Source organism: Chionomys nivalis, chromosome 22, assembly GCF_950005125.1.
Source record: "Chionomys nivalis chromosome 22, mChiNiv1.1, whole genome shotgun sequence".
Classification (NCBI taxonomy): Eukaryota; Metazoa; Chordata; class Mammalia; order Rodentia; family Cricetidae; genus Chionomys; species Chionomys nivalis.
In genome coordinates this window covers 7,050,771-7,075,664 of record NC_080107.1, presented here as the reverse complement: position 1 = coordinate 7,075,664, position 24,894 = coordinate 7,050,771, and the positions used below count along the sequence as shown (strand labels likewise).

At 46.9% G+C, this 24,894-nt stretch overlaps 1 protein-coding gene across 1 annotated transcript in view; it reads right to left on the bottom strand.

Moving 5' to 3' along the window:
• Ttn (titin) overlaps positions 1-24,894 on the bottom strand; it is a 270,030-nt gene that overhangs the window by 25,075 nt on the left and 220,061 nt on the right. The window contains exons 276-285 of the mRNA XM_057755570.1: positions 7,704-24,809; positions 6,897-7,193; positions 6,194-6,781; positions 5,798-6,100; positions 5,381-5,677; positions 3,439-3,726; positions 3,030-3,329; positions 2,488-2,790; positions 2,089-2,394; positions 220-1,986 (exon numbers count right to left, since the gene is read on the bottom strand). Of these exons, the coding sequence (XP_057611553.1) occupies positions 220-1,986; positions 2,089-2,394; positions 2,488-2,790; positions 3,030-3,329; positions 3,439-3,726; positions 5,381-5,677; positions 5,798-6,100; positions 6,194-6,781; positions 6,897-7,193; positions 7,704-24,809 (21,555 nt within the window). The remainder of the gene's footprint in view (positions 1-219; positions 1,987-2,088; positions 2,395-2,487; positions 2,791-3,029; positions 3,330-3,438; positions 3,727-5,380; positions 5,678-5,797; positions 6,101-6,193; positions 6,782-6,896; positions 7,194-7,703; positions 24,810-24,894) is intronic.

The following is a 24,894-nucleotide window of genomic DNA, read 5'->3' as shown; positions in this document are numbered from 1 at the left end:
ACGAATAAACCTTGCAGGAACATTTGCATTACTAATTTCAACTTTCTGCTTCATGGCCTAAATTACTTTATTAGACTGAGTTAAAACCATCCCTCTAGCTTGACATGACAAGAAGGTAGAGCCTAGAGGGTGACCTCTGAAAGAGAAGCAGTGTTTAATGTATATATCGCTAATATATTTGGTTGCTAAAGTAAACATATTTAAATAACAGCCACTTACCTACTGGAGAAACAGCTAATGTAAACTTGCTTGGGTCACTAGGTGAGCTCAGGCCTGCAGAATTCTCGGCATATACACGGAATTGGTAGTCCAGCCCTTCTATTAAGCCAGTAGCTCTATATTCTCTCCCAGATATTGGTGATGTGTTAACCCTTTGCCAGAGGATGCTGTTTCTTTCTTTCCTTTCAACATGGAATCCAGTCACTTCTGAACCACCGTCATAAACTGGCGCATCCCAAGTTAGTGACATGCCATCTGAGGTCACGTTGTATATCACTGGCTTTCCTGGGGGGCCAGGAATCCTGAACTGGTGCTTTGCCACGATAAGATTTGAGACGAGTGGTTCGCTAACTCCGTATCTATTTTCTGCTCTAACCCTAAACTGGTATTCAGAATCTTTGACCAGATTGGAAGCTTTGAAAGTTGTCCTGGCTACGCTTGAACACACCATCTTCCAGTTAGTTTGCGAAGCTTCCCGCCTTTCAATGCTGTAACAGGTGATTTCTCCTCCTCCATCATCTTCCGGGATATCCCATGACATGATGGCACTGTCAGCCTTGATTTCATCGAATCGAATGGGTCCTTTGGGCTTTGATGGCGGGCCAAGGGTAATGATTGTAATGGGGAAGGAGTTTCTGCATACTGCATTGTCAAGAATAACGGTGTATTTCCCTCCGTGCTCCTTCTTTACATTCTTAATACTCAAGGTAATTTTGTTTTCTGTTTTACTGAAGCGAACATATTCACTTTCTTTCAGTGGCAAACCATCTTTCAGCCAACTGATGGATGGCTTGGGTTTTCCTTTGTAAGGTAACTCAAGATGTACATTATGTCCAATTCTCACAGATATCTGTGCCCCGGGGATTTCTGACAAGTCAACTTCAGGTGTTATCACCAGCTCTTTCACTGTGAGTGGCCCAATAGTGACAGGGTCGCTCTGTCCTTTCTCATTTCTGGCGGCCACTCGGAATTCCAAGACCGACTGCTCCTTAAGTTGTCCAATCTCGATTTCGCAGGTCTTACTAATGCCAGCATGTGACCAGGCCTGTTCACCTTTTCCTTTCCTTTCCACAACGTAGTCTGTGATGATGCTCCCACCGTCAAAGTCCGGCTTGGTCCAGCTGAGGACAACGGATGTCTTTGTAGAATCTTTCATTGAGAGATCACGGATAGGTGCTGGTACCTCGGCGGCCTTGACAGGCTCTGTAGTCTCACAGGGCTCACCGATTCCAATTTCATTTTCTGCAAGAACTCTGAAGAAGAATGGAGTTTTCTCTGATAAGTCTGTTACCTTAAAGGCTGTGCCGGAACACTTGTGGGACACGACGGACCACGTTCTCTTTGTGGCATCTCTCTTTTCAATGACATAGTTAATGACGGGAGACCCTCCATCAATGAGAGGAGGATCCCATAGCAACGTGGCTGTGCCTAGGGAAACATGTTTCACCTGTAGCTTCTGGCAGGCCGCTGGTGTATCGAGTACTTTCACGCTCACAGTGGAAGACTTGGGTTGGCCCACTCCGTTTTCTATTGTCAGGGTGTATTTCCCTGTGTCATTGCGAGTGACTTGAGGGATGACGAGTAAGGAAGATGAATCTGTGTTTTGGATGTTGTATCTGGCATCACTGCCAAGATTCTTCTCGTCTTTCCTCCAGGTGACAGTAGGGGGCGGTCTGCCTTTAAAGGGCATCAATATCTGTACATCTTCACCAGCTTTAGCTATAACGGATGTTCTGAGAGCCACGTCTAGGTCGATTTCTGGTTCCTCTGTAGACAGAAAATGAACATTTACAGTGATTTTTAAAAGACAATGAGTCTTTGCCTGGAACTCTTAGTAAGACACAACATCACCATAGTGGCTGTACGTACCAAGGATGTCTTTAGCCTGGACAGGCTCAGTCATTGTGATGGGTTCTCCTTGGCCAGCACAGTTTACCGCTGATACTTGGAAATAGTAATCGACTCCAGGCTTCAGGTTAGAGACCACATATTCTGTCGTTCTGACCTCTCCCCTGGTGGAGACAATAGCCCATTCCTCCTCCTCTCCTTGTCTCATCTCAACAACATAGCCAGTAACATCGCTGCCCCCGTCATAGACAGGTTTACTCCAGCCAAGAGTGATGGATGATTTAGTTGAATCTGCAATTCTTATCTTGGCAGGGGGGCCTGGAGCATCTGGAATGGTTAATTACAACGTAGCAATTACACAATCATCTGCAATTCCGTCACACAGAAGACAACCCGAGATGTGTGTACGTGAGAGCTTACCAATAGGATCAGCAGCCTTGTAGAAGTCAGAGGGTTCGGAGAACGGACCCATTCCAGCGGCATTGACAGCACAGACTCGATACTGATAGTCACTGTTTTCAGTGAGTCCTGTTACCTTTTGTCTGGTGTCACGAATAGTCTCCTTTAGTACTTTAAGCCAGGCCAGACTCTTCTTGTCTCGTTTTTCAAGGAAATAGCCATTTATTTCACTACCACCATCTACGGTTGGCCTGTTCCAGACAACAGTCATAGAATTCTTGGTCATCTTTGTCACTTCTGGTGTGCTTGGCGGTCCAGGTGTAACTAGGAAGGAGGGAACAGATGAGTTTAAAGGTTCAACAGGTTCAACTCTCTCATTTTTAAATTCCATCTAATATCAGTTTAGTAACGACAGTGTCTGTCTTGTGGAAAGGGCAGTAATGAGACAAGCAGAGATGCAAAAGAAAATCTTTCCAGGAAAGCATACACAAGCTGTCAGAATAGCTTATATCTTTAAGTGTATTTTGCATGCCTTTTAGTTTTCTAATGAGGCTACGGCTCACCAAAAGCATTCTTGGCTACAACCGGATCAGATTCCAGCGGCTCGCCAATTCCATATTTGTTCACAGCCCGGACTCGGAAGATGTACTCATTCCCTTTAATAATTTTGGTAGTTGTAATGATGCACTCCTCCAGGTTTTCAGCCACCATAGACCACACGACTCGGCTTGTTTCACGTTTTTCCACGATGTAGTGAGTGATCTTGGCACCGCCGTCGTCAGCTGGAGGCCTCCAGAGCAGAGTTATCTTTTCGGCAGTGACCGTCTTAAACTCAATTGGTCCTCCTGGAGGTCCTGGTTTATCTGCCAATGAAAGAAGAGAACAATGTGAGGGCCTTTAAAAGGCCGAGTGACTTTGAATTACTACACTCAGGTAAACAAAACGCATCATTGTCCATGTTAAAGCACCTACCGAGGATCTGTACTCTGATGGTGGCAGAGGCGGAACCCATGGCGTTCCTTAGCTTTAATTCGTAGCTTCCACTATTGAGGCGGTTGGCATCTTTGATGAGTATAGATGCGAGGTCAGTGCTATTTTCAACACACACCAGTGCATTGGTTTGTAATTCTTTATCGTCTTTGTACCACTCAATCGTGGGCTCAGGTTTGCCTGAAATACCAGCTCTGAGCCTCACAGATGTGCCTGCTCTGTATTTGACAACTTCTGTATATTCTAGAGGCAAGTCAATAACAGGCCCACCTGCAAGAAAAAAGAGGAAAAAACAGTTGAAATTTTACCAGGATGAAAAATGTAGTTGCAGAAATGTTAAAATAGGCCATTGACTGTCTGCTAATTGCTTGCACATATGTGTGTGATATGCAGGTCTAAGCCCACTCACGCTATGGGGAAGACAGACTGAACAGACTCTGGATCTCAGGGTATCTACACTAAACCGCATGTAGAAATCAGTATTTTCTATTGTATATGATATGCAGGTCTAAGTCCACTCACGTCATGGGGAAGACAGACTGGACAGACTCTGGATCTCAGGGTATCTACACTAAACCGCATGTAGAAATCAGTATTTTCTATGTATATGATATGCAGGTCTAAGCCCACTCACGCTATGGGGAAGACAGACTGAACAGACTCTGGATCTCAGGGTATCTACACTAAACTGCATGAAGAAATCAGTATTTTCTATGTATTCTTAACCTCTGGTAGTTATTTAACTTCAGTGATGAAGACAGGATCAGGGTTGAGACCATGATGGAAGAAATAGCACCACACATTTTCTTTCTCTAGACTCTCTTTTCTTTACTTCCGAGCGCTTCTCATTTGTCTTCTTTTCCTTTCTACCATCCAGATGTGAGCAGTTCATGCTCTTCTTGAAGCTTGAGTTCTCTACTCCCAGAGCTATAGCTCCCCTGAACAGATGCTCCGCCAGGCTACTCATGATTATTGAGATACAAAACTAAGTTTTACTGGCCTTACAGTGCCACAAATTCTGACTAGTAAAGGGTGGCCCTTAGACTTCCAGCAAGAGGAAGCGAGTAGATCCTTTTGATCAGACATGAAGAAGCTAACTTCCATTTTTGAAAATGAAAAGCTATTACAAGGTACCACAGGGTACTTGACTATCACGAAATTCTTATTTCTAAGCCATTATTAGTTGAATGCCACTTAGTTTAGGAGGCCAGTTATATTTTGATCTGACAGTAAGATAGAGAGGGCCCTAAAGAGAGCTGCTCACCACTGTTGAGTTGTTTGACCTTGGGGGAATTTACATAAATATTCTAAGCCTTAGGCTTTTTTTTTCCAAGACAGGATTTCTCTTTGTAGCCCTGGCTGCTCTGGAACTCATCCTGTAAACCAGGCTGGCCTCGGACTTAGAGATCCACCTGCCTCTGCCTCCTTTAATCTCTGCTGAGATTAAAGGCGTGTGCCACCACTGCCCAGCTTTAGGCTCTCTTTTGTAAAGTGGATTAATCTGTGTTGTTAATCTATGGGAGCGAATTCACAGAGGAAGGGCTCTTATGGAAACTGCCCAGTCAGTAGTAGGAGCTGTTAACACCATCATCATTTAGGACTCTGTGTGTGTTTTCATGAACTTAGGAGAAATATGCAGTGGTGATATGAGGTAACCTGAGAGTTAATTATTGAGTCTGATAGCTTCAAATAGAATGAAAGCACCAATTCAGACAACCAAAAAAAAAAAAATCCCTAAAAGTTTGAAAGACCTTTAGATATCCTATAATCAAAATCTTATCCTTTTTCCTGAAATCAAGGGGGGATATGAAGTGGTTGAAGAATATATTCCTAAGTATTGCAGCTAGTTTGTAGTTACTCCCACAATCTATTTAAAACACATGTTAAAAGTCACTGCAGCAAACACTGGGTGAGAACTGCTTACCGTAGGAGTCAATGCATGTGATGGGGCCCACAACCTCAGATGGATTGCTGATGGAGCCAACCGCATTTCTAGCAAAGACCCGGAATTCATACTGGGAATTCTGTGTCAAGCCAGAGACGGTGAATTGAGTCTCAATAACATTGGTGAAGCTGGCCTTGGTCCATCTCCCATCTGGAAGGTCACGCCTCTCGACAATGTAGCCTGTAATCTTGCTTCCTCCATCAAAAGCTGGCTGTTGCCATGAAAGGCTGACAGAGTTCTTGGAAATATCAGTGATCCGAACATTTCTTGGAGGTTCTGCAATCATGAGAAAGCAGATGAGTGGCACTTGGACCAATTCATTGAAGAAATGAAATTTGCATTTTTAAGTTATCAGAACTGCTCTTCTCATGACAAGTGCATCTGGCAAATACATACCACAGGCATCGATGGCCAAGACCGGCTCCGAAGGATGGCTGGGTTTTCCAATGCCAGCAGCATTTTCTGCATACACCCTGAATTCGTAGATAAGCCCGGCACTGATGGTTGTGACTTTGAAGTGAGTTGTACGGATGATCATTTTGTTGGCTTTTTGCCATAAGATACTATTTCTGTCTTTCATTTCCAAGTGGTAGCCTATGACTGCATTTCCTCCATTGGACACTGGTTCGTGCCAGCCCACAGTGATGCTTTCTCGAGTAACATTGGAGACCCAAGGTGTAGACGGTGGCCCGGGTGTTGCTATGAAAGAGGGAAAACCCATAGGTTAATATAGGCATTTAGCAGATTTATAGAGTAAAGAGCAATCTGGGGTGTGTAAGGTCAGCAACTTACTGTATGGTAGTTTGACAACTACGCAAGCTGAATCTATGTGATCACTGATACCGAAGCGGTTTTCTGCCTTGATTCGGAATTGGTATTCTTCTCCCGTGGTCAGTTTCATGACTTTAATCATGGTTCTTGCCACCGTTGCCGACACTTCGGACCATACCGCCGTACTTGTTTCTCTCTTCAGTACGATGTAATTGGTGACGTGGCTTCCACCATCATACTTGGGTGGCTCCCATCTGAGGGTCACACTTTCTTCAGTGATGTCACTGATGACCACAGGGCCTGTTGGAGGACCCGGCCTGTCCAGCACAATGATGTTAATGAAAGCTTTGGTGGTTCCACTGGAGTTGGCTGCAGTGATCTCATATCGTCCGGCATCAGTGGTAACACTTTCTTTAAGATTGATGGTCAGGTTCTCAGCAGTAATCTCAGTGTTAAATCTCATGGTCGCCTTCAGGGGCACACCATCTCTTGATAAGGTCACTTTGGGGAGCGGCTTTCCAGAAATGGGGATGTCAACTTTAAGGTTGGAGCCAGCTCTAACATACACTGTGTGACTTGGGAAATTCTTCATATCAATTTCAGGTGGCTCTGAAAAAAATAGAAGTACGGAACATAAAGGTGAAAAAAAAATGCCTAAAAACGTTACCTGAATGCAGAAATGTAAATTTGCTTCTGCACAAATTATGCATAAAGTTAGCTATACCTAGCTGATCCTTTATGAGAACAGGAAGCAGGAGCTCTCTTGGGTCACTCAGGCCTGCTTGGTTTTCGGCAAAGACCCGGAAGAAGTATTCATGACTCTCTCTCAGACCGGAAACAACGTGATGGGTTGTCTTTACCACTGCACATTTAACCCAGTTTTTCTGGCCTTTCTCTAGTGCTTCGACGACATAGTGTACCACTCTGCTTCCGCCATCGTGTTCTGGCTTCAGCCAGCTCAGCGAAACACTGTCTTTGGAGACACTGGTTACTCCAAGCTTTTCTGGTGGGCTTGGTTTTTCTGAAAAAAAAAATAATAATGAAGCATGGAAAGAAAGGGGACAATTATTACAACATTTCCCCCAACTGTCATCCTTCACACATTGTCAAAGAAAAACTTAAATCAAGAGCATGCATTTCCTCTGACTTGAGTCTTATTAATGGGACAATTTTGGCTTTTTAGCCAAAGTTCCACTAAGTTACAGTACTCAAATTTAAATTAAGTCTCAAAGAACCATATACAATAACAAAATTTGCCCCAAATTCATTGTGGGTATTAAACAGAGGGACAAGAGGAATAATCTTGTAAGAAACTACATATAGTTTTTATACATATATGAAATGTGTGTATAGCTAGATTTGATTATCCTTAAATCCAACAAATCTTTTGTTGACCTTCTAGCTATGTCAATTACTAGAGATTCATTTTGCGCTATGGCATAAATAGTTTGGGGGTGTGAACCAAAAGTCTTTAAGATGAAATATAACTATAATTAACATTATATGTATATATTTTGCTCTTACTATGTACCTGTTATTTTGACGCCTTCCTTCGTTTCAGCTGGCACACCAACACCAAACTCGTTTTCTCCAGACACTCTGAAGTAGTAAATTGCTCCTTCTTGTAAGTTGGTCACTTTGTAAGAGAGGCGGTTGCAGTTGTTGGTGACAGATACCCATGCCTTCTTGCTGGCCTCGCGTTTTTCTATGTGATAATTCTTCACGGGTGCTCCACCATCATTTTCAGGAACATCCCAGGACAGCACAGCAGTCTCCTTGGTTACCTCACGTACAGTAACATTGGCTGGAGGTCCTGGGGAATCTAAAACTTTGACAACGAATGTCATCGAAGCAGCACTCAAAACATTCTGAATTGTTAGCGTGTACTTTCCAGAATCATTGCGGGTGGCATTCTCAATGGTGAGTGATGTACGAGATTCTGTGGAGTCAATGTATGCTCTTGTGCGGAGGTCAGTGTCAGGCTTACTCCAGGAGACGTTGGGGATGGGTCTTCCTCTGAAAGGAACGGTCATGGTAAATGAGGAGCCGGCCTTGACAACCAAAGTCTTCCTCATTTCACTGTCGACGTCAAATACAGGTTCTTCTTCTCTTTCTTTGGCTACCTGGGGGTCGGAGCTGTCACTGGGGTCACTGGCACCGACCTTATTGACAGACTTCACTCTGAAGACATACTCAGCTCCAGTGGTTAGCCCACTCAGCGTGTATTCTGTGCCTCTGAAGCTCTGGATGGCAGCCTTCCAGTCATCCTCGTCAGACCTTTTGTATTCTACCGTGTATCCCGTTATTGGCGCCCCACCATCAAACAGAGGCTTCACCCAACCAATGGTGATGGTTGTTTTGCCCGAGTCTACAATTTTGGGTTTGGATGGAGGAGATGGCAGGAACACCGGGTCTTCCGCCCGAACTAAGGGAGACGTTTCACTCGGAAGACTCAGGCCGGCAGCGTTTTCGGCGAAAACCCGATACTCGTATTCACATCCTTCCCGGAGTCCTGTTGACTTCACTCTCAGATCGTAGACTGGTTTTTTATTCACACGCACCCACCGTAGGCTGTTTTTCTCACGTCTTTCAATTATGTATCCAGAGATGTCACTGCCTCCGTCAGTCTCAGGTCTTGACCAGCAAAGTGTCATGGAATCTTTGGTCACAGATGTAATTTCCAAAGATGTGGGTGGACTAGGAATGGTGAACGGATCTAGCGCCTTCACAGGCACGCTCTCTAGGGGCTCGCCGACACCATATTTATTAACACCCGTTACTCTAAAGATGTATTCGTTGCCTTTGAGTAGCTTGGTCACCTTACAAGATGTTGTCCTCAACTCAGCTTCACATATTGTCCACGCAAGGCGGCTTGTTTCACGCTTTTCTACAATGTAATAGTCGATATCAGCGCCACCGTCTTCCTGGGGACGTCCCCAGGAAAGAGAGCACTTCTCTGCAGTGAGGCCAGTTATTTCAAGAGGTCCTGCTGGTGGGCCAGGCTTATCAAGCACTTTACAGTTAACTGCCATGGTCCGAGTTCCTGCAACGTTCTTCAGTGTAAGCACATACTGCCCAGTGTCTCGTCTTACACAATCTTTAACTGTTAATGTGGTATTATAGTCTGTTGAGACAATTTCTGTTTTTGCCCTTTCTTCAATTTCCACCCCATCTTTGGCCCAGGAAATGACTGGCAGTGGCCGCCCCGCAATGTCTGCGTTTATCTTAAGGACCTCTCCGGCTTTGACAACAATGACATCTCGGAATTTGACATCCATCATAATTCTTGGTGCCTCAACGTCATCTTTGACTGTGATAGGTCCAGTGGATTCTGATGGTTCGCTAACCGAGTCAGCGGCGTTTCTTGCAAAAACCCGGAATTCATAACGCTGGTCTTCAGTGAGCTCAGTTACTTCAAAGTATGTTTCCTGCACATTAGTGAAATTGCATTTCAGCCACCTGCCATCAGGCAGTTCTCTGCGCTCAACAATGTATCCGGTGATTTTAGCTCCACCATCGTAACGTGGTTTTGCCCACTTAAGTGACACTGATTTTCTTGTGATATTGGTGACCTCAGGTTGTCCCGGAGGGTCACAGGGATCCCTTGCAGGGACTGGTTCACATGCTTTACTGCATTTACCAATGCCAGCAATATTCTCAGCGTATACCCGGTACTCATACATCAGCCCCTCATCAAGACCGGAGACTTTCATCTGGGTATCTGAAATGAGGACTTTGTTTGCCTTTGACCAGAGAATGCTGCTTCTTTCTTTGTATTCAAGGTGGTAGCCAATGACTTGGCTTCCTCCGTCGTTAACTGGCACCTGCCAAGTTACAATCATGGTAGATTTCGTGGCATGCACAACTTTGGGAGTGCCAGGAGGCCCTGGGGGGCTGAACGGATATTCAGCAACCACCGTGGAGGATTCACTGTAGGAACTCTTTCCGTACCGATTCTCTGCACAAACACGGAACTGATACTCACTTCCTGTTGTCAAGCGGACTATTTTAATGGATGTTCTCGCCACTGCTTGTGAAACTACCTGCCATGTGGTAGACGTGGTTTCCCTCTTCTCAACAATGTAGTTGCTAATTTGGCAGCCACCGTCATATTCTGGAGGATTCCAAGAAATGGACACATTGTCACAACTAACTTCATCAATGCGTATGGGTCCTGGAGGTCCTGGCCTGTCGAGGACAATGACAGTAATTGGAACTGTTATGGATCCAGCAGAATTGGAAACACACAGTTCGTAAGTTCCAACATCTTCTCTTGAGGCTTCTTTAATAGAAAGCGTTGTTACGGTCTTTGAGGACGATACGTTGACTCTAGTGGTCTCTCTAAGAACCTGGCCATCTTTTTTCCAGGTTACGGTAGCTTGAGGTCTTCCTTTGAATGGTATGTCAATTTTGAGTTGGTCCTTAGCCTTAACGTTGAAAGTATTGAAAGGAAGCTCAACCGAAGGCTTTATTTCAATATCTTTCGCAATGACGGGCACTCCGAGCTGTCTCGGGTCGCTCCTTCCTTTCTCATTAACCGCGGCTACCCTGAAGACATACTCTTCTCCCGCAGTCAGGCCGGAAATGGTTGCTTCTAGCGTCTTCACTTGCATGCACGTGCTCCACTTCTCACTGCCCTTTGTCTGCATCTCGATGACATAGCCCGTGATTTTGCTGCCACCATCGCTTTCTGGTTTCTCCCACTTAATTGTAGCTGTGTTGCGGGTCACATCGACAAGGGTCACCCTTCCAGGGGGGAGTGGTGGTTCAGATACTTTTACAGGTTCTGTTGTTTCGGCTGGTAATCCAATCCCATATTCGTTGGAAGCCAGGACTCGGAAGTAATAAGAGCACCCTTCTTGTAGATTCTCAATTTTGAAAGTGTTCTTAGTGCAGTTATTCGTAATGGTCGCATAAGCTTTTCTTGTAGTTTCTCGTTTCTCAACAATATAATTTGTAATCTTGGCTCCGCCGTCAATAAGTGGTGGCTCCCAGGACAGTGTCACCGAGTCTTTCTTTACTTCTTTCACAGTCAGATTCACAGGTGCACTTGGTGAGTCAAGAACTCTAACATTGACAAAGGCTGTTTTGGAGCCGCTGTTGTTTTCTAGGATGAGGTTATATCTCCCGCTGTCAAATCTGGTCACATTGTCAATCACCAGCATTGTATATGAACTAGTCACCTCGATCTGGGCCCTCTCCGTGAGAATACCATCAGCCTTTTCCCACCTGACTTCAGGTTCTGGTCGGCCTTTGATAGTGACAAATAAGCGCAAGGTGGCGCTTGCCCGAAGAGTGACCACCTTCCTGAGATCAGCATCAAGTTCGATTTCTGGAGGCTCTGCCCTCTCCTGAGCAACAACAGAGCCGGGGATGGTTGCGGGCTCGCCTACACCCTCGGTATTGAAAGCACAGATACGGAAGTTGTACTCCGTATTCTCTTTAAGCTTGGTCACCGTGAACTGCTTCCCTTGTAGTCCTGATGGTGGTGTGCAGGTCGTCCATTCATCAGCGGCAGCTTCTTTGAGCTCGATAACATAGCCTCGAACAGGTGCACCGCCATCATAAATTGGCTTATTCCATGCTAATGAGACAGAAGATCTAGAAGTGTCTGTCACTTTGGGGTTACTTGGTGGACCGGGTGGATACAAGGCATCGCATGCCCGGTAGAAAACAGATGGCTCGCTGGGTTCCCCAACGCCGGCGGCATTCTCAGCAGCCACTCTGAATTCATAGGAATGACCTTCTGTGAGGCCAGTTACCCTGAACCGAAGGTCTGTCAATGTTTTCTTGTTACACTTGGTCCATCTTATTCCTTCCTTGTCTCGCTTTTCGAGAATGTACCCCTCAATTTCAGCACCTCCGTCATCCACTGGGCGTGTCCACGTCAGCACCATGGAATCTTTGGTGATGGCTGAGGCCTCAGGTGTTGAAGGAGGGCCTGGACGCTTATAAGGATTACAGGCTATCACAGGCTCGGATTCCAGGGGCTCTCCGATTCCATACTTATTCACTGCCATGACCCGGAAAATGTACTCGTTCCCAGGAAGTAACTTGGTGACTTTGTAGTTAAGGGCCTGCACCTCAGTTGAAACCTGGGTCCAGGAGAGTCTGCTTGTTTCTCTCTTTTCAATGATGTAATGTGAAATGCTAGCACCACCATCTTGCAAAGGTGGGTTCCATGCCAGGTAACACTTTTCGGCTGTAACTCCAGTGACTTTAAGGGGTCCTTCAGGAGGCCCTGGCCTGTCCAACACCTTTACAGTGATAGGTATGGTCTTGGTGCCACCGACATTGCTGAGTTTCAAGGTATACTGCCCTCCATCAGTACGGATGCAGTCTTTTACAACGAGAGTTGTTTTCTGGAGACTGGATTTAATTTCCATTCGAGCAGCTGTTTCTTCGAGTTCGTTCCCATCCTTGGACCAAACGATATCAGGGATAGGTTTGCCACGGATATCAGCTTCGAGAACAAAGGTCTCCCCTGCATGCACAACAATGACATCTCTGTATTTTGGATCCAGTGAGGCATTTGGTGCATCAATTTCATCCCTTGCAGTGATAGCACCACTGCTCTCAGACGGCTCACTGAAGTTGCCAGCCGCGTTTCTTGCGATTACTCTAAATTCATATCTTTGGTCTTCTACGAGCCCAGTCACTGCGAATTCGGTCTCCACCACATTGGTGAAACTGGCTTTCATCCATCGGCCATCAGGGAGGTCTTTCTTTTCTACGACATAGCCAGTTATCTTGCTGCCACCATCATAAGCAGGTTTCTTCCATTTCAGGGTGACACTATTTCTCGTGATAACGATGGCTTCGGGACGGCCGGGTGGGTCACATGGGTCACAGGCAACATAGCACTCTGACACTTTGCTAGGCTTGCCAATGCCCACGATGTTCTCCGCGGAAACTCTGAACTCATACTCAAGCCCCTCATCAAGCCCAGTTGTTTTGAACTTGGTATCCTGGATGGGGATCTTATTGAGCTTGACCCACAGAATGCTGTTCTTCTCCTTCTGCTCAAGATGGTAGCCAATAACTTTGCTGCCTCCGTCATTAACTGGCTCGTGCCATTGCACAAGCATCTGGTCTTTGGAGACAGATGTCACAAAGGGGGTTCCAGGAGGTCCAGGTTCTTTAAATGGATACTGTACCACAACTGGCTTCGAGTCCAAGGGAGCGCTTTTCCCATACCGGTTCTCAGCAAAAATCCTAAACTGGTATTCACTGCCCGTTTTCAGTTTGCCAATTTTAATGGTGGTTCTGGCAACTGTTGCTGAGACCATCTGCCAGGTGGTGGTGGTGGTCTCTCGCTTCTCGACAATGTAGTTGCTTATCTGGCACCCGCCAGTATAGGCTGGAGGTTCCCAAGATATGACCACAAAGTCCGCACTGACTTCATCAAACTTCACCGGTCCGACTGGAGGGCCAGGCTTTTCCAAAACGATGATGCTGAGGTTTTCTGTGGCTGTGCCAGCACTGTTAGTCGCGGTGACGCTGTATTTTCCAAAGTCGTCCTTGCTACTTTCCTTGATGTGTAAAATGGTCGAAGTAGCTGTTTCTTCCACATTTACTCTTGTCGTCTGTTTCAGAGGCTCACCATCTTTGACCCAAGAAATTTTCGGTCTTGGTCGGCCTATAACTGGAATTTCTATTTTCAGATCCTCTCCTGCTTGGACACTGTATGTATTAAATGGCAGCTTAAAACTGGGCTGTATAGTCAAGTCCTTGGCGATGACAGGGACGCCGAGCACCCTCGGATCACTTTTCCCTTTCTCATTATAAGCTTTGACACGGAACTGATATTCTTGTCCCGAGCTCAGACCAGTAACAACCGCGTTACAGACTTTGGATTCAGCCACTATGCTCCATTTTTCTGTTCCTTTGGGTTGCATTTCAACCACATACCCCAGGATTCTGCTACCACCGTCATGTTCAGGTTTCTCCCACATGAGCGATGCACTGGTCTGAGACACGTCGGTGAGTGTCACCTTTCCTGGCGGGGAAGGAGGTTCAGAAGCCTTCACAGCATCAGAGGTTTCCGCGGGGACCCCAACTCCGAATTCATTCTCAGCCATGACTCTGAAGTAGTAGATGGCCCCCTCGGTCAGATTCTCAACTTTAAAGCTGGTTTTACTGCATTTACTGCTCACATTGGCATAGGCCTTTCGGGTTGACTCGCGCTTGTCGATTACATAGTTCTTGACCTTTGCCCCACCATCAATGAGAGGTGGTTCCCATACCAGAAGGACAGAATCTTTTCTCACTTCCTTGACAGCTAAATTCTGCGGGGGTCCTGGGGTGTCAAGTACTTTCACGGTCACAAAAGCCGACTTGGACCCGCTGCTGTTCTCCAGCTTGAGAACGTACTTCCCAGCATCGTTTCTGTCGCAGTTATCTATTGAGAGCTGGGTAAAGTTCATGCCCTTCTCAATTTGGACCTTATCTGTGAATTCACCTTCCTCCTTAGACCATGTGATCTCAGGTGTGGGCCGGCCTTTGAATGGGATGTGGATTCTGGCAGATCCTCCGGCTCTCACAACGATGCCTTTCCTTAACTCAGAGTCGAGGTCAAGTTCAGGAGCTTCAAGTTTATCTTCCGGTTTCACAGTACTAGGAACGGAGGCGGCCTCGCCTAAACCAACTTTGTTGAGGGCACAGACTCGTATTTTATATTCTTGGTGTTCAGTGAGTTTGGAAATTTCGAATCGAGTGACTCTCAGGCCAGTCTGTGGAGTAACTATTTGCCATTCTTCTTCGTCTGCTTTGCAGACTTCGACGATGTAGCCCAGAATCTCACTGCCACCATCATAGATAGGTTTGCTCCAGGCAAGAGTGATTGAGTTTCTGGTGGTGTCTACAACATGTGCATTGGTGGGCGGGCCAGGTTTGAACACGGGATCACAAGCCTTGTAGTAAACAGTAGCTGGGCTTGGCTCTCCAACTCCCGCAGCATTTTCTGCAGAGACTCTGAATTCATATTCATGATCTTCCGTTAATCCTGTTACCCTGAGCCGCAAATCTGTAATGCGGCGTTTGTTGCACTTTATCCAGCGAATGCCACTCCTGTCTCTCTTCTCCACGATGTAACCAATAATCTCACTTCCGCCATCACTGTCTGGCCGATTCCAGCAGACCGTCATAGAGTCCTTGGCAATGTTTGTGATTTCCAAGTTCTTTGGTGGTCCAGGAAGCACAAACGGATTTTTCATGAGTACTGGCGCAGACTCCAGGGGTTCTCCAATACCGTACTTGTTGACAGCCATTATTCGGAAAATATATTCATTCCCTTCCAAGAGCTTAGTAACTTTCAGAGAGTTAGTCACAACTTCTGAAGCAACCACGGTCCACGCGAGTCGACTGGTTTCTCGCTTCTCAACAACATAGTGAGAAATGTCACTGCCGCCATCTTGAAGTGGTGGAGACCATGCCAAAGTGCATTTTTCACATGTGACTCCAGTAACCTGAACTGGCCCTTCCGGAGGGCCTGGTCTGTCAAGCACTTTCACATTTACTGGGAATGACTTAGAACCGGCAACATTAGAGGCCCTCAAAATATACTGTCCGCCATCAATTCGAATGGCATCTTTTACAATAAGTAAAGCTTTGAAATCTGTGTTCTTTATTTCACATCTAGCAGATTCTTCAATCTCCTTATCTCCTCTTAGCCACTCAATGGTGGGTAGGGGCTTTCCATGGACGTCAGCCTCCAGTCGGAATGTTTCTCCGGCATTTACCACTATTGTGTCTCTGAATTTTGGATCCATTGAAATCCGTGGGAGTTCAACCTCATCTTTGGCTGTTATTGGCCCAGTGCTATCAGAGGGCTTACTTATTGCGCCAGCTGCATTCTTTGCAATGACTCTGAATTCGTATCTTTCATCTTCAGTGAGACCTGACACAGTGAACTGAGTTTCAATGACATTCGTAAAACTGGCTTTCATCCAGCGACCTTCAGGTAAATCACGTTTCTCTACGATGTAACCGGTAATCATACTTCCACCGTCATACACAGGCTTGGTCCATTGCAATGTGATTTCATTTCTCTTAACTATGATTGCTTCTGGGGTTCCTGGCGGGTCACAGGGGTCGCGGGCTACATAGCATTCAGAATTCTTGCTTGCCTTGCCGACACCGACAATATTCTCCGCGTAAACTCTAAATTCGTACTCAATGCCTTCTTCAAGGTTCAAGGCTTTAAACTGGGTGTCATGAATAATAGTTTTGTTGACTTTTGTCCACAAAATGCTATTCCTTTCCTTTCTCTCAAGGTGGTAACCTATGACTGGGCTTCCACCATTATTGATTGGTTCATGCCATTGGAGGACCATAGCGTCTTTGGAGATGGCCGTGGCAAATGGTGTCCCCGGAGGGCCTGGTTCTTTGTAGGGATACTGAGCTACAATTGGTTCCGACTCTAAAGCAAAGCTTTGTCCATATCGGTTCTCAGCAAATATTCTGAATTGGTATTCTGTACCAGTTTTCAGTTTGTTTACTTTGAGTGTAGTTCTGGCAACAGTAGCAGAGACGACATCCCATACTGTGGTGGTTGTATCTCTTTTCTGAACTATGTAATTGGTTATTTGGCAACCCCCTGTGTATAAGGGAGGCTCCCAAGATAACGTAATACTCTCTGCACTGACTTCATCAAATTTAACAGGCCCTCTTGGAGGATCAGGCTTATCTAGAGTAATAATTTCAATGGTTGCTGTTTTCTGACCCACGACATTGGCAACTGTGATTCCATACTGTCCACCATCGTCTTTATGAGTTTCTTTAATACTGAGGGTGGTAAGGTCAAGAGAGTCGGTAACATTGATTCTTGTGGTCTGCTTCAGCGGCACCCCATCTTTGGTCCAGGAAATGGTTGGTTTAGGACGTCCGGAAATTGGTACTTCTACTTTCAAATCTTGCCCAACCTGGACACTGTAACTGCTAAATGGTGGTCTCACATCTGGTTCGATGACTAGATCCTTGGCAACTATTGGAACTGCAAGGGACCTCGGGTCACTTCTTCCTTTTTCATTTACAGCAACAACTCGGAAAAGATATTCTGCTCCCTGAGTTAGGTTGGTAATAACCGCTTCAAGCGACTTCACCCTAGCACACTCTGACCACTTGTCGGTGTTCTTAGCTTGCATTTCTACAATATACTGAATGATTTTACTGCCACCATCATGTTCAGGCTTTGTCCAACTCAATGAGACGCTGTTTCTGGTGACATCATCCACAGTGATTTTCCCTGGAGGCTGTGGGACTTCGGCAACCTTGATTGGATCTGCAGTGCGGGCGGGAAGGCCAATACCATATTCATTCTCGGCGGTGACTCTGAAGTAGTAACTGCAGCCTTCTTGGAGCTGTTCAATTTTCCAGGAGTTCTTATGGCAGTTCGTCACGACGGCAGCGTAGGATTTTCTTGTGGCTTCGCGTTTCTCAACAATGTAATTTTTAATTTTTGATCCGCCATCCAACAGAGGAGGCTCCCATGTAATGGATACCGAGTCTTTGGTGATTTCTGTGACTTTCAGGTTGACCGGTGGGCTTGGCGTGTCCAGAACCCTCACAGTCACGAAGGCAGATTTTGTCCCACTGCTGTTCTCTAATGTGAGCGTGTACTTCCCGCTATCGTATCGATTGACGTTGTCAAGAACAAGAGACGTGAAACTGCTAGTGACGTCAATTATAGCGGCATCTCTGATGTCACCGTCTACCTTCCCCCACTTAACTTCTGGGGTGGGACGACCTTTTATCGGGACAAACAACCTTAAGGAGCCACCTGCCCTTATATTAATAACCTTCCTTAGTTCAAGGTCAAGGTCTACATCGGGCGCCTCAAGCTTTTCTTCGACCAGGACAGGTCCAGGGACGTCAGCATGCTCCCCCACTCCAGCTTTATTGATGGCACAGATGCGGAAGTTGTATTCATGCTTTTCCACCAGCTTCTCCACTTCCAGGTGAGTTTTGTTGATTCCAGTCGGTGGCGTGCACATCGTCCATTCACCGATGCTCATGTCACATTTTTCCACGATATATCCCTGGATTTCACAGCCACCATCATAGATAGGTTTGCTCCAAGAAAGGAACACTGAAGATCTGGTAACATCGGTGACTTTGGGGTTGTTTGGAGGGCCTGGTTTATAAACGGGGTCACAAGCCTTTTGGTAAGCAGAAGGAGGGCTTGGCTCACTGAGCCCAGCGGCATTTTCAGCTGAGACTCGGAATTCATAATTGTGATTTTCTAGGAGCCCGGTCACTCTCAAGCGCAGCTCTCCGATCAGACGCTTGTGGCATCTGGTCCATCTTATGCCTTCTTTGTCCCGTTTCTCCAGAACGTATCCTAGAATCTCACTGCCGCCATCAGATGCCGGCCTTTCCCACACAACAATCATTGAGTCTTTGGTCACAGCCGTAACCTCTGGAGCTTTGGGTGCATCTGGGACCACGAATGGATTCTTGGCAAGTAATGGCTCAGATTCAAGAGGCTCACCGACACCATATTTGTTCACGGCCATTATCCGGAAAATATATTCATTCCCTTCCAGAAGCTTTGTCACTTTGCAGCTGAGCGTTTGCACATTGGCGTCGACCAGAGTCCAGACGAGGCGGCTGGTTTCTCGCCTTTCCACGATGTAATTTGTGATATCGCTCCCACCATCCTGAAGCGGGGGTTTCCAAGCCAGTGTGCATTTTTCTGCTGTCACCCCTGAGATAGCAACAGGCCCCTCAGGTGGTCCTGGTCTATCAAGAACTTTGACGTTGACAGTAACTGATCTCTCTCCCGCCACGTTTTTGGCCTTCAGGATGTAATTGCCACTGTCGACACGTACTGCGTCTTTGACACCGAGACTGGTGGCAAAGTCGGTGCTCTTGATTTCTAGCCGAGCTGTGCTTGAAAGTTCCTGGTCACCTTTTACCCACTGAGTGGTTGGTATTGGCTTGCCATATATATCTGCCTCAATCTTGAATGACTCACCAGCATGAACCACAACCGTGTCTTTGTATTTGGGGTCCATGCTTATCCTTGGTGGCTCTACCTCATCTCTCGCTGTTATTGCCCCGGTACTTTCTGAGGGCTCACTGAACACTCCGGCAGCGTTTCGAGCGATAACCCGGAATTCATATCTGTGATCTTCAATCAGGCCAGTTACCTCAAACTGGGTGTCGATGATATTTGTAAAGCTGGCTTTCATCCAGCGGCCATCCGGTAATTCTTTCTTCTCAACCACATACCCAGTGATCTTGCTTCCACCATCATAGGTGGGTTTCTTCCACTGAAGAGTCACAGAATTCCTTGTGACAATGATCGCCTCTGGCCGTCCTGGTGGATCGCATGGGTCACGAGCTACATAACATTCTGATGGTTTACTTGGCTTGCCGATGCCTACAATGTTCTCTGCAGACACTCTGAATTCATATTCGATACCTTCCTCAAGGCCAGTGGTCTTGAACTTGGTTTGAGGAATAGGTGTTTTGTTCAGCTTGACCCAGAGGATGCTGTTTCTTTCTTTGCGTTCTAGATGGTAGCCAATGACTCTGCTCCCACCGTCACTGACTGGCTCATGCCATTGTACTTCCATGCTGTCTTTGGAGGCAAGAGTGACGAATGGCGTGCCCGGTGGACCTGGCACTTTGAATGGGTACTGAGCAACAACAGGCTCAGAATTGAGATAGGTACTCTTCCCGTATCTGTTTTCAGCAGCGATTCGGAACTGGTATTCGCACCCTGTCTTGAGCCTGCAGGCCTTGATGGTTGTTCTTGCAACAGTAGCTGACACAATTTGCCAGGTGGTTGTGGCGGTGTCCCGCTTCTCTACGATGTAATTATTGATGGAGCTTCCTCCATCGTACTTGGGTGGCTCCCAGGAAAGGGTCACACTGTCTGCTGTCACTTCATCCATTTTCACTGGTCCCGTTGGAGGCCCTGGTTTGTCGAGAACGATGACATTAAGGGTTTCTGTGGCTTCACCTGCTGAGTTAGTCAGTTTGACTGTGTAATGGCCGACATCTTCTCGGCAGGCTTCCTTTATTGTGAGCAGGGAATTGTTCTCTGTGCTCTCCGCATTGACTCTGGTCGTTTGCTTCAGCGGCACATCGTCTTTATGCCAGGTGACAGCCGGTGTTGGACGTCCGATGAACGGGACATCGATTTTCAGGTCTTCACCTGCCAGCACAGTGAATGTATTGAAGAGGAGTTTGAAGGCTGGCGGAATCACAAGGTCTTTAGCAATCACCGGGACGCTCAGCTGCCTGGGGTCACTGATGCCCTTTTCATTCTGAGCTGAAACACGGAAAGAGTATTCTTCGCCCTGAATCAACCCAGTGATGGTGGCTTCCGTGACTTTCACCGTGGCACACGTGGCCCATTTGTCACTGCCTTTGCTCTGCATCTCGACGATGTAGCCAAGGATTCGGCTGCCTCCGTCATGCTCTGGCTTCTCCCAAGACAGAGACACACTGTTCCTTGTGACGTCCATCAGAGTTATCTTCCCTGGAGGGAGAGGTCGTTCTGAGGCCTTCACGGACTCTGCCGTCTCAGCAGGCAGTCCGACGCCGTATTCATTCTCAGCAAGCACCCGGAAATAGTAACTGCAGCCTTCCTGGAGCTGGTCCACTTTCCAGGAAGTCTTATGGCAGTTTGTCGCCACCGTCGAATAAGCCTTTCTTGTGGACTCTCGCTTTTCAACGATATAGTTCTTTATTTTTGAGCCTCCATCAAGGAGAGGAGGCTCCCACGTCAGCGTGACCGATGTCTTTGTGACCTCCTTTATCTTTAGGTTCTGTGGAGGGCCTGGTGTGTCTAGCACTCTAACGTTGACAAATGCGGACTTGCTGCCGGAGCTGTTTTCCACAGTTAGTATGTACTTGCCACTGTCGAACCTATTAACATTGCCAACGATCAGCAGGGTATAAGAGCTCGTGGATTCAATGCTAGCTTTATCCAACGATTCTCCATGCTCTCTGGCCCACTTGACCTCAGGTGCTGGTCTCCCCTTGATGGGAACAAAGAGTCTCAGGGTACAACAGGCTCTGATAGTCACAACTTTGCGTAACTCAGCGTCCAGTTCGATCTCCGGAGGCAGCATTCTTTCTTCTGCCTTTGGAGTCCCGGGAACAAGGGCAGGTTCTCCAACTCCTTCAGAATTCATGGCATAGATGCGGATTTTATATTCCTGATTCTCTATGAGGTTGGTGATGGTATAGGAAGTTGCTTTGAGCCCAGCTGGGGGAGTGACAACCTGCCACTCATCTTCTTCCGGCAGGGCAATCTCAACCATATACCCAGTGATTTCGGATCCTCCATCATAGATAGGTTTATTCCATGCAATCGAAATAGAGGACCTGCTTGTATCGAGGACGCGTGGGTTACCTGGTGGGCCAGGTTTAAACACGGTGTCGCAGGCTTTATAAAATGGGCTGGTGGCACTTGGTGCACTAATTCCAGCTGCATTTTCTGCCATTATTCTGAACTCATATTCATGTCCTTCTGTCAGCCCAGACACTTTATATCTTAGGTCTGTAAGAGTTTTTTTGTTGCATTTTACCCAGCGCTGGCCAGTTTTATCACGCCGTTCCACAATGTAATTGATGATTTCACTCCCACCGTCAGAGTCGGGATGTCCCCAGCAGACAACCATGGAGTCTTTGGTGATGGTTGTGACTTCAGGGTTCTTGGGTGGATCGGGTGGCCCATAAGGATCCACTGCAAGCACAGGTTCTGACTCTAGGGGTTCTCCAACCCCATACTTATTTACAGCCATGACACGGAATATGTATTCATTGCCTTTTAGGAGCTTGGTGACCTTTAGCTTGGTTACTTGGACTTCTGTGGCAACGTTGGTCCAGGCCAACCTGCTGGTTTCACGCTTCTGCACTATGTAATGATCGATTTTGGCACCTCCGTCATCCAGGGGAGGCAACCACGACAACACACACTTTTCTGATGTCACATCCGACACAGCTAAGGGTCCTTCAGGTGGTCCTGGTCTATCGAGAACTCTGACATTGAAAATGTGCTTGGCAAAGCCGCCAGGGTTGGTCGCTGTCAGGATGTAAGCCCCACTGTCCGTCCTGGATGAATCCTTGTTGACCAGGTGTGTGGAGAAGTCTGCAATTTTTATTTCCAGTTTTGCTGTGCCCTCTAGCTCCTTTCCATCCTTAGCCCACTCCATGGTTGGAGGTGGGCGACCTGAAACATCAGCTTCGAGCTTGAAGGCTTCACCAGCCTTTAAGGTGATAGTGTCCTTAAATTTAACATCCACCATGATTCTTGGTGCCTCAAGATCATCCCTGCACGTGATGGCATCTGACGGCTCAGATGGCGGACTGATGGCCCCGGCGGCGTTTTTGGCAATCACCCGGAACTCATATGCGGCATCTTCGGTTAGGCCACTGACGGTAAACTCGTTCTCTAAAATGTTACTGAAGTTGGCCTTGAGCCACCGTCCATTAGGGAGGTCCCTCTTTTCAACCACATAACTAGTAATTTTAAAGCCTCCTGTATATTCGGGCTTTGCCCACTTCAGTGTCACTGTGTGTCTAGTGATGTTTAGAGGCACTGGTTTCCCAGGTGGGTCGATGGGATCCAAAGCAAACATCGGTTCAGATGGCTTGCTGGGTTTGCTCTTGCCTGCCATGTTTTCTGCAATTACGCGGAACTCATAAGCAATGCCATCTGTAAGTCCAGTTGATTTGAAGATGTTGCCTGGCACCAATGCTTTGCTCACAGTCTGCCAGAGAATGCCATTGCGTTCTTTCCTTTCCACATGATAGCCTAGAATGGGGCTGCCACCATCAGAAAGCGGTTCGTGCCAGCTAATTGTCATCGAGTCTTTGGTGACCGCAGTAACCTGAGGGGTGCCGGGAGGCCCTGGCACCTTGAATGGATAGTTAGCAACTATGGACGCAGATGTGATGCCAGGTCCGACTCCGTATCTGTTTTGCGCTTTGACGCGGAACTGGTACTCCACTCCTGTAGTCAGGCGAGTGGCTTTGTAGGTGGTACGGATGACAGTTGTTGCTAGCTCCACCCATGTAGTACTGTCTGTCTGTCGCATCTCTACGACATAGTTGCTTATTGGGACACCTCCATCATTTTCCGGTGGTTCCCAAGAGAAGGTTACAAAGTCAGAAGAAACTTCGTCAAATTTAATTGGTCCTTTAGGTGGTCCTGGGATATCATGGACTTGAATGGTTATGACATCACCAACTTCTCCTACAGTGTTCTTGGCTGTTAATGGATAGGGTCCGCTATCACTTCTGACACACTCATTGATATTTAAGATGGTTGAGGTCGCTGTGTTTTCAACATTAACTCTCTGTGTCTGTTTAAGGATTTGGTCTCCCTTTTTCCATGTAACTGTGGGCTTGGGTCGACCAAGTACTGGAATTTCAACTTTGATGTTGTCCCCAGCTCTGGCAATGACAAGCTTCTGATAGATACCACGGAGATCCAACTCTGGAAGCATCGTCTGCTCCTTGACGATGACAGGTCTGCTTTCTCGGGGAGCACTTCTGCCTGCACTGTTTACCGCCATCACTTGGAAGGTATATTCCTCTCCTTCAGTCAGGTTCCTCACCACGCATTCCAACCCTTTCACGGTTGAGATGTGGGCCCACTGGTCAGACCCTTTCCTCTGGGCTTCAATCACATAGCCAGTGATCTTGCTGCCACCATCATGCCTGGGTTTGGGCCATGCCAGGCTGACTGTGTTCTTGGTTATGTCCATAATGTTAAGGCTGTCTGGGGGCAACGGTGCTTCAGAGGCTCTTACAGGCTCTGTAGTTTCCGAGGGCTCCCCGATTCCATATTCATTTTCTGCCATCACTCTGAAGAAGTATTCGCAGCCTTCTGTCAAGCCAGTTACTTTATAGGTACACTTGTGACATTTAGTGGTAACGGTGGAGTATGATTTCCTCGTTGCTTCGCGTTTCTCCACGATGTAGTTTGTTATACGCGAGCCCCCATCTATCAGAGGGAGGTCCCAGTGTAGGGTGACACTGTCCTTTGTGATGTCTGTAGGCCGTAGGTTAAGGACAGGACCTGGTGTGTCTAGGACTCTGACGTTGACAAAGCCACTCTTCTTCCCGGCTGGGTTTTCGATGGTCATCACGAACTTGCCAGTGTCGTATCTGTTACATTCTGGGATAATGAGAAGAGTGAATGACTCCGTGTTTTCAATGTTGGCTCGGTGCTTCAGGTTGATATTATCTTTGGTCCATGTCACTTCGGGGGCAGGGCGACCTTTAATTGGCACAAAAATCCTGATGCTGAGTCCTGCTCTAACCACCAGTGTTCTGCGCAGCTCAGCGTCTAGCTCAAAATCAGGAGCCATTTCCTTCTCTACGATTTCAACATCTGGAATCACTGCTGGCTCCCCGACGCCTGCATCATTGACAGCACTAATTCTAAAGTTGTACTTTTCTTTAGTCTGAAGGTCAGGAACAACAAACTGAGTGATTCTGAGGGCCGTTCCTGTTGTATCTTTAATCCAGGCCTCATCTCCTACTTTCTGATGCTCCACTATGTAACCAGTGATTTCAAGCCCGCCATCATAATGAGGCTTGCCCCATGCTAAAGATGCTGATTTCTTGGTGGTATCGGTGACATGCGCGTTTGAAGGTGGTCCCGGAGGATCTGGGCAAAAGAAAGAAGGGTACATTCAAATATTAAGAGTTTTGCTTCTGGGTACCTTATATAGAATATCAGCAGGCACAAATGA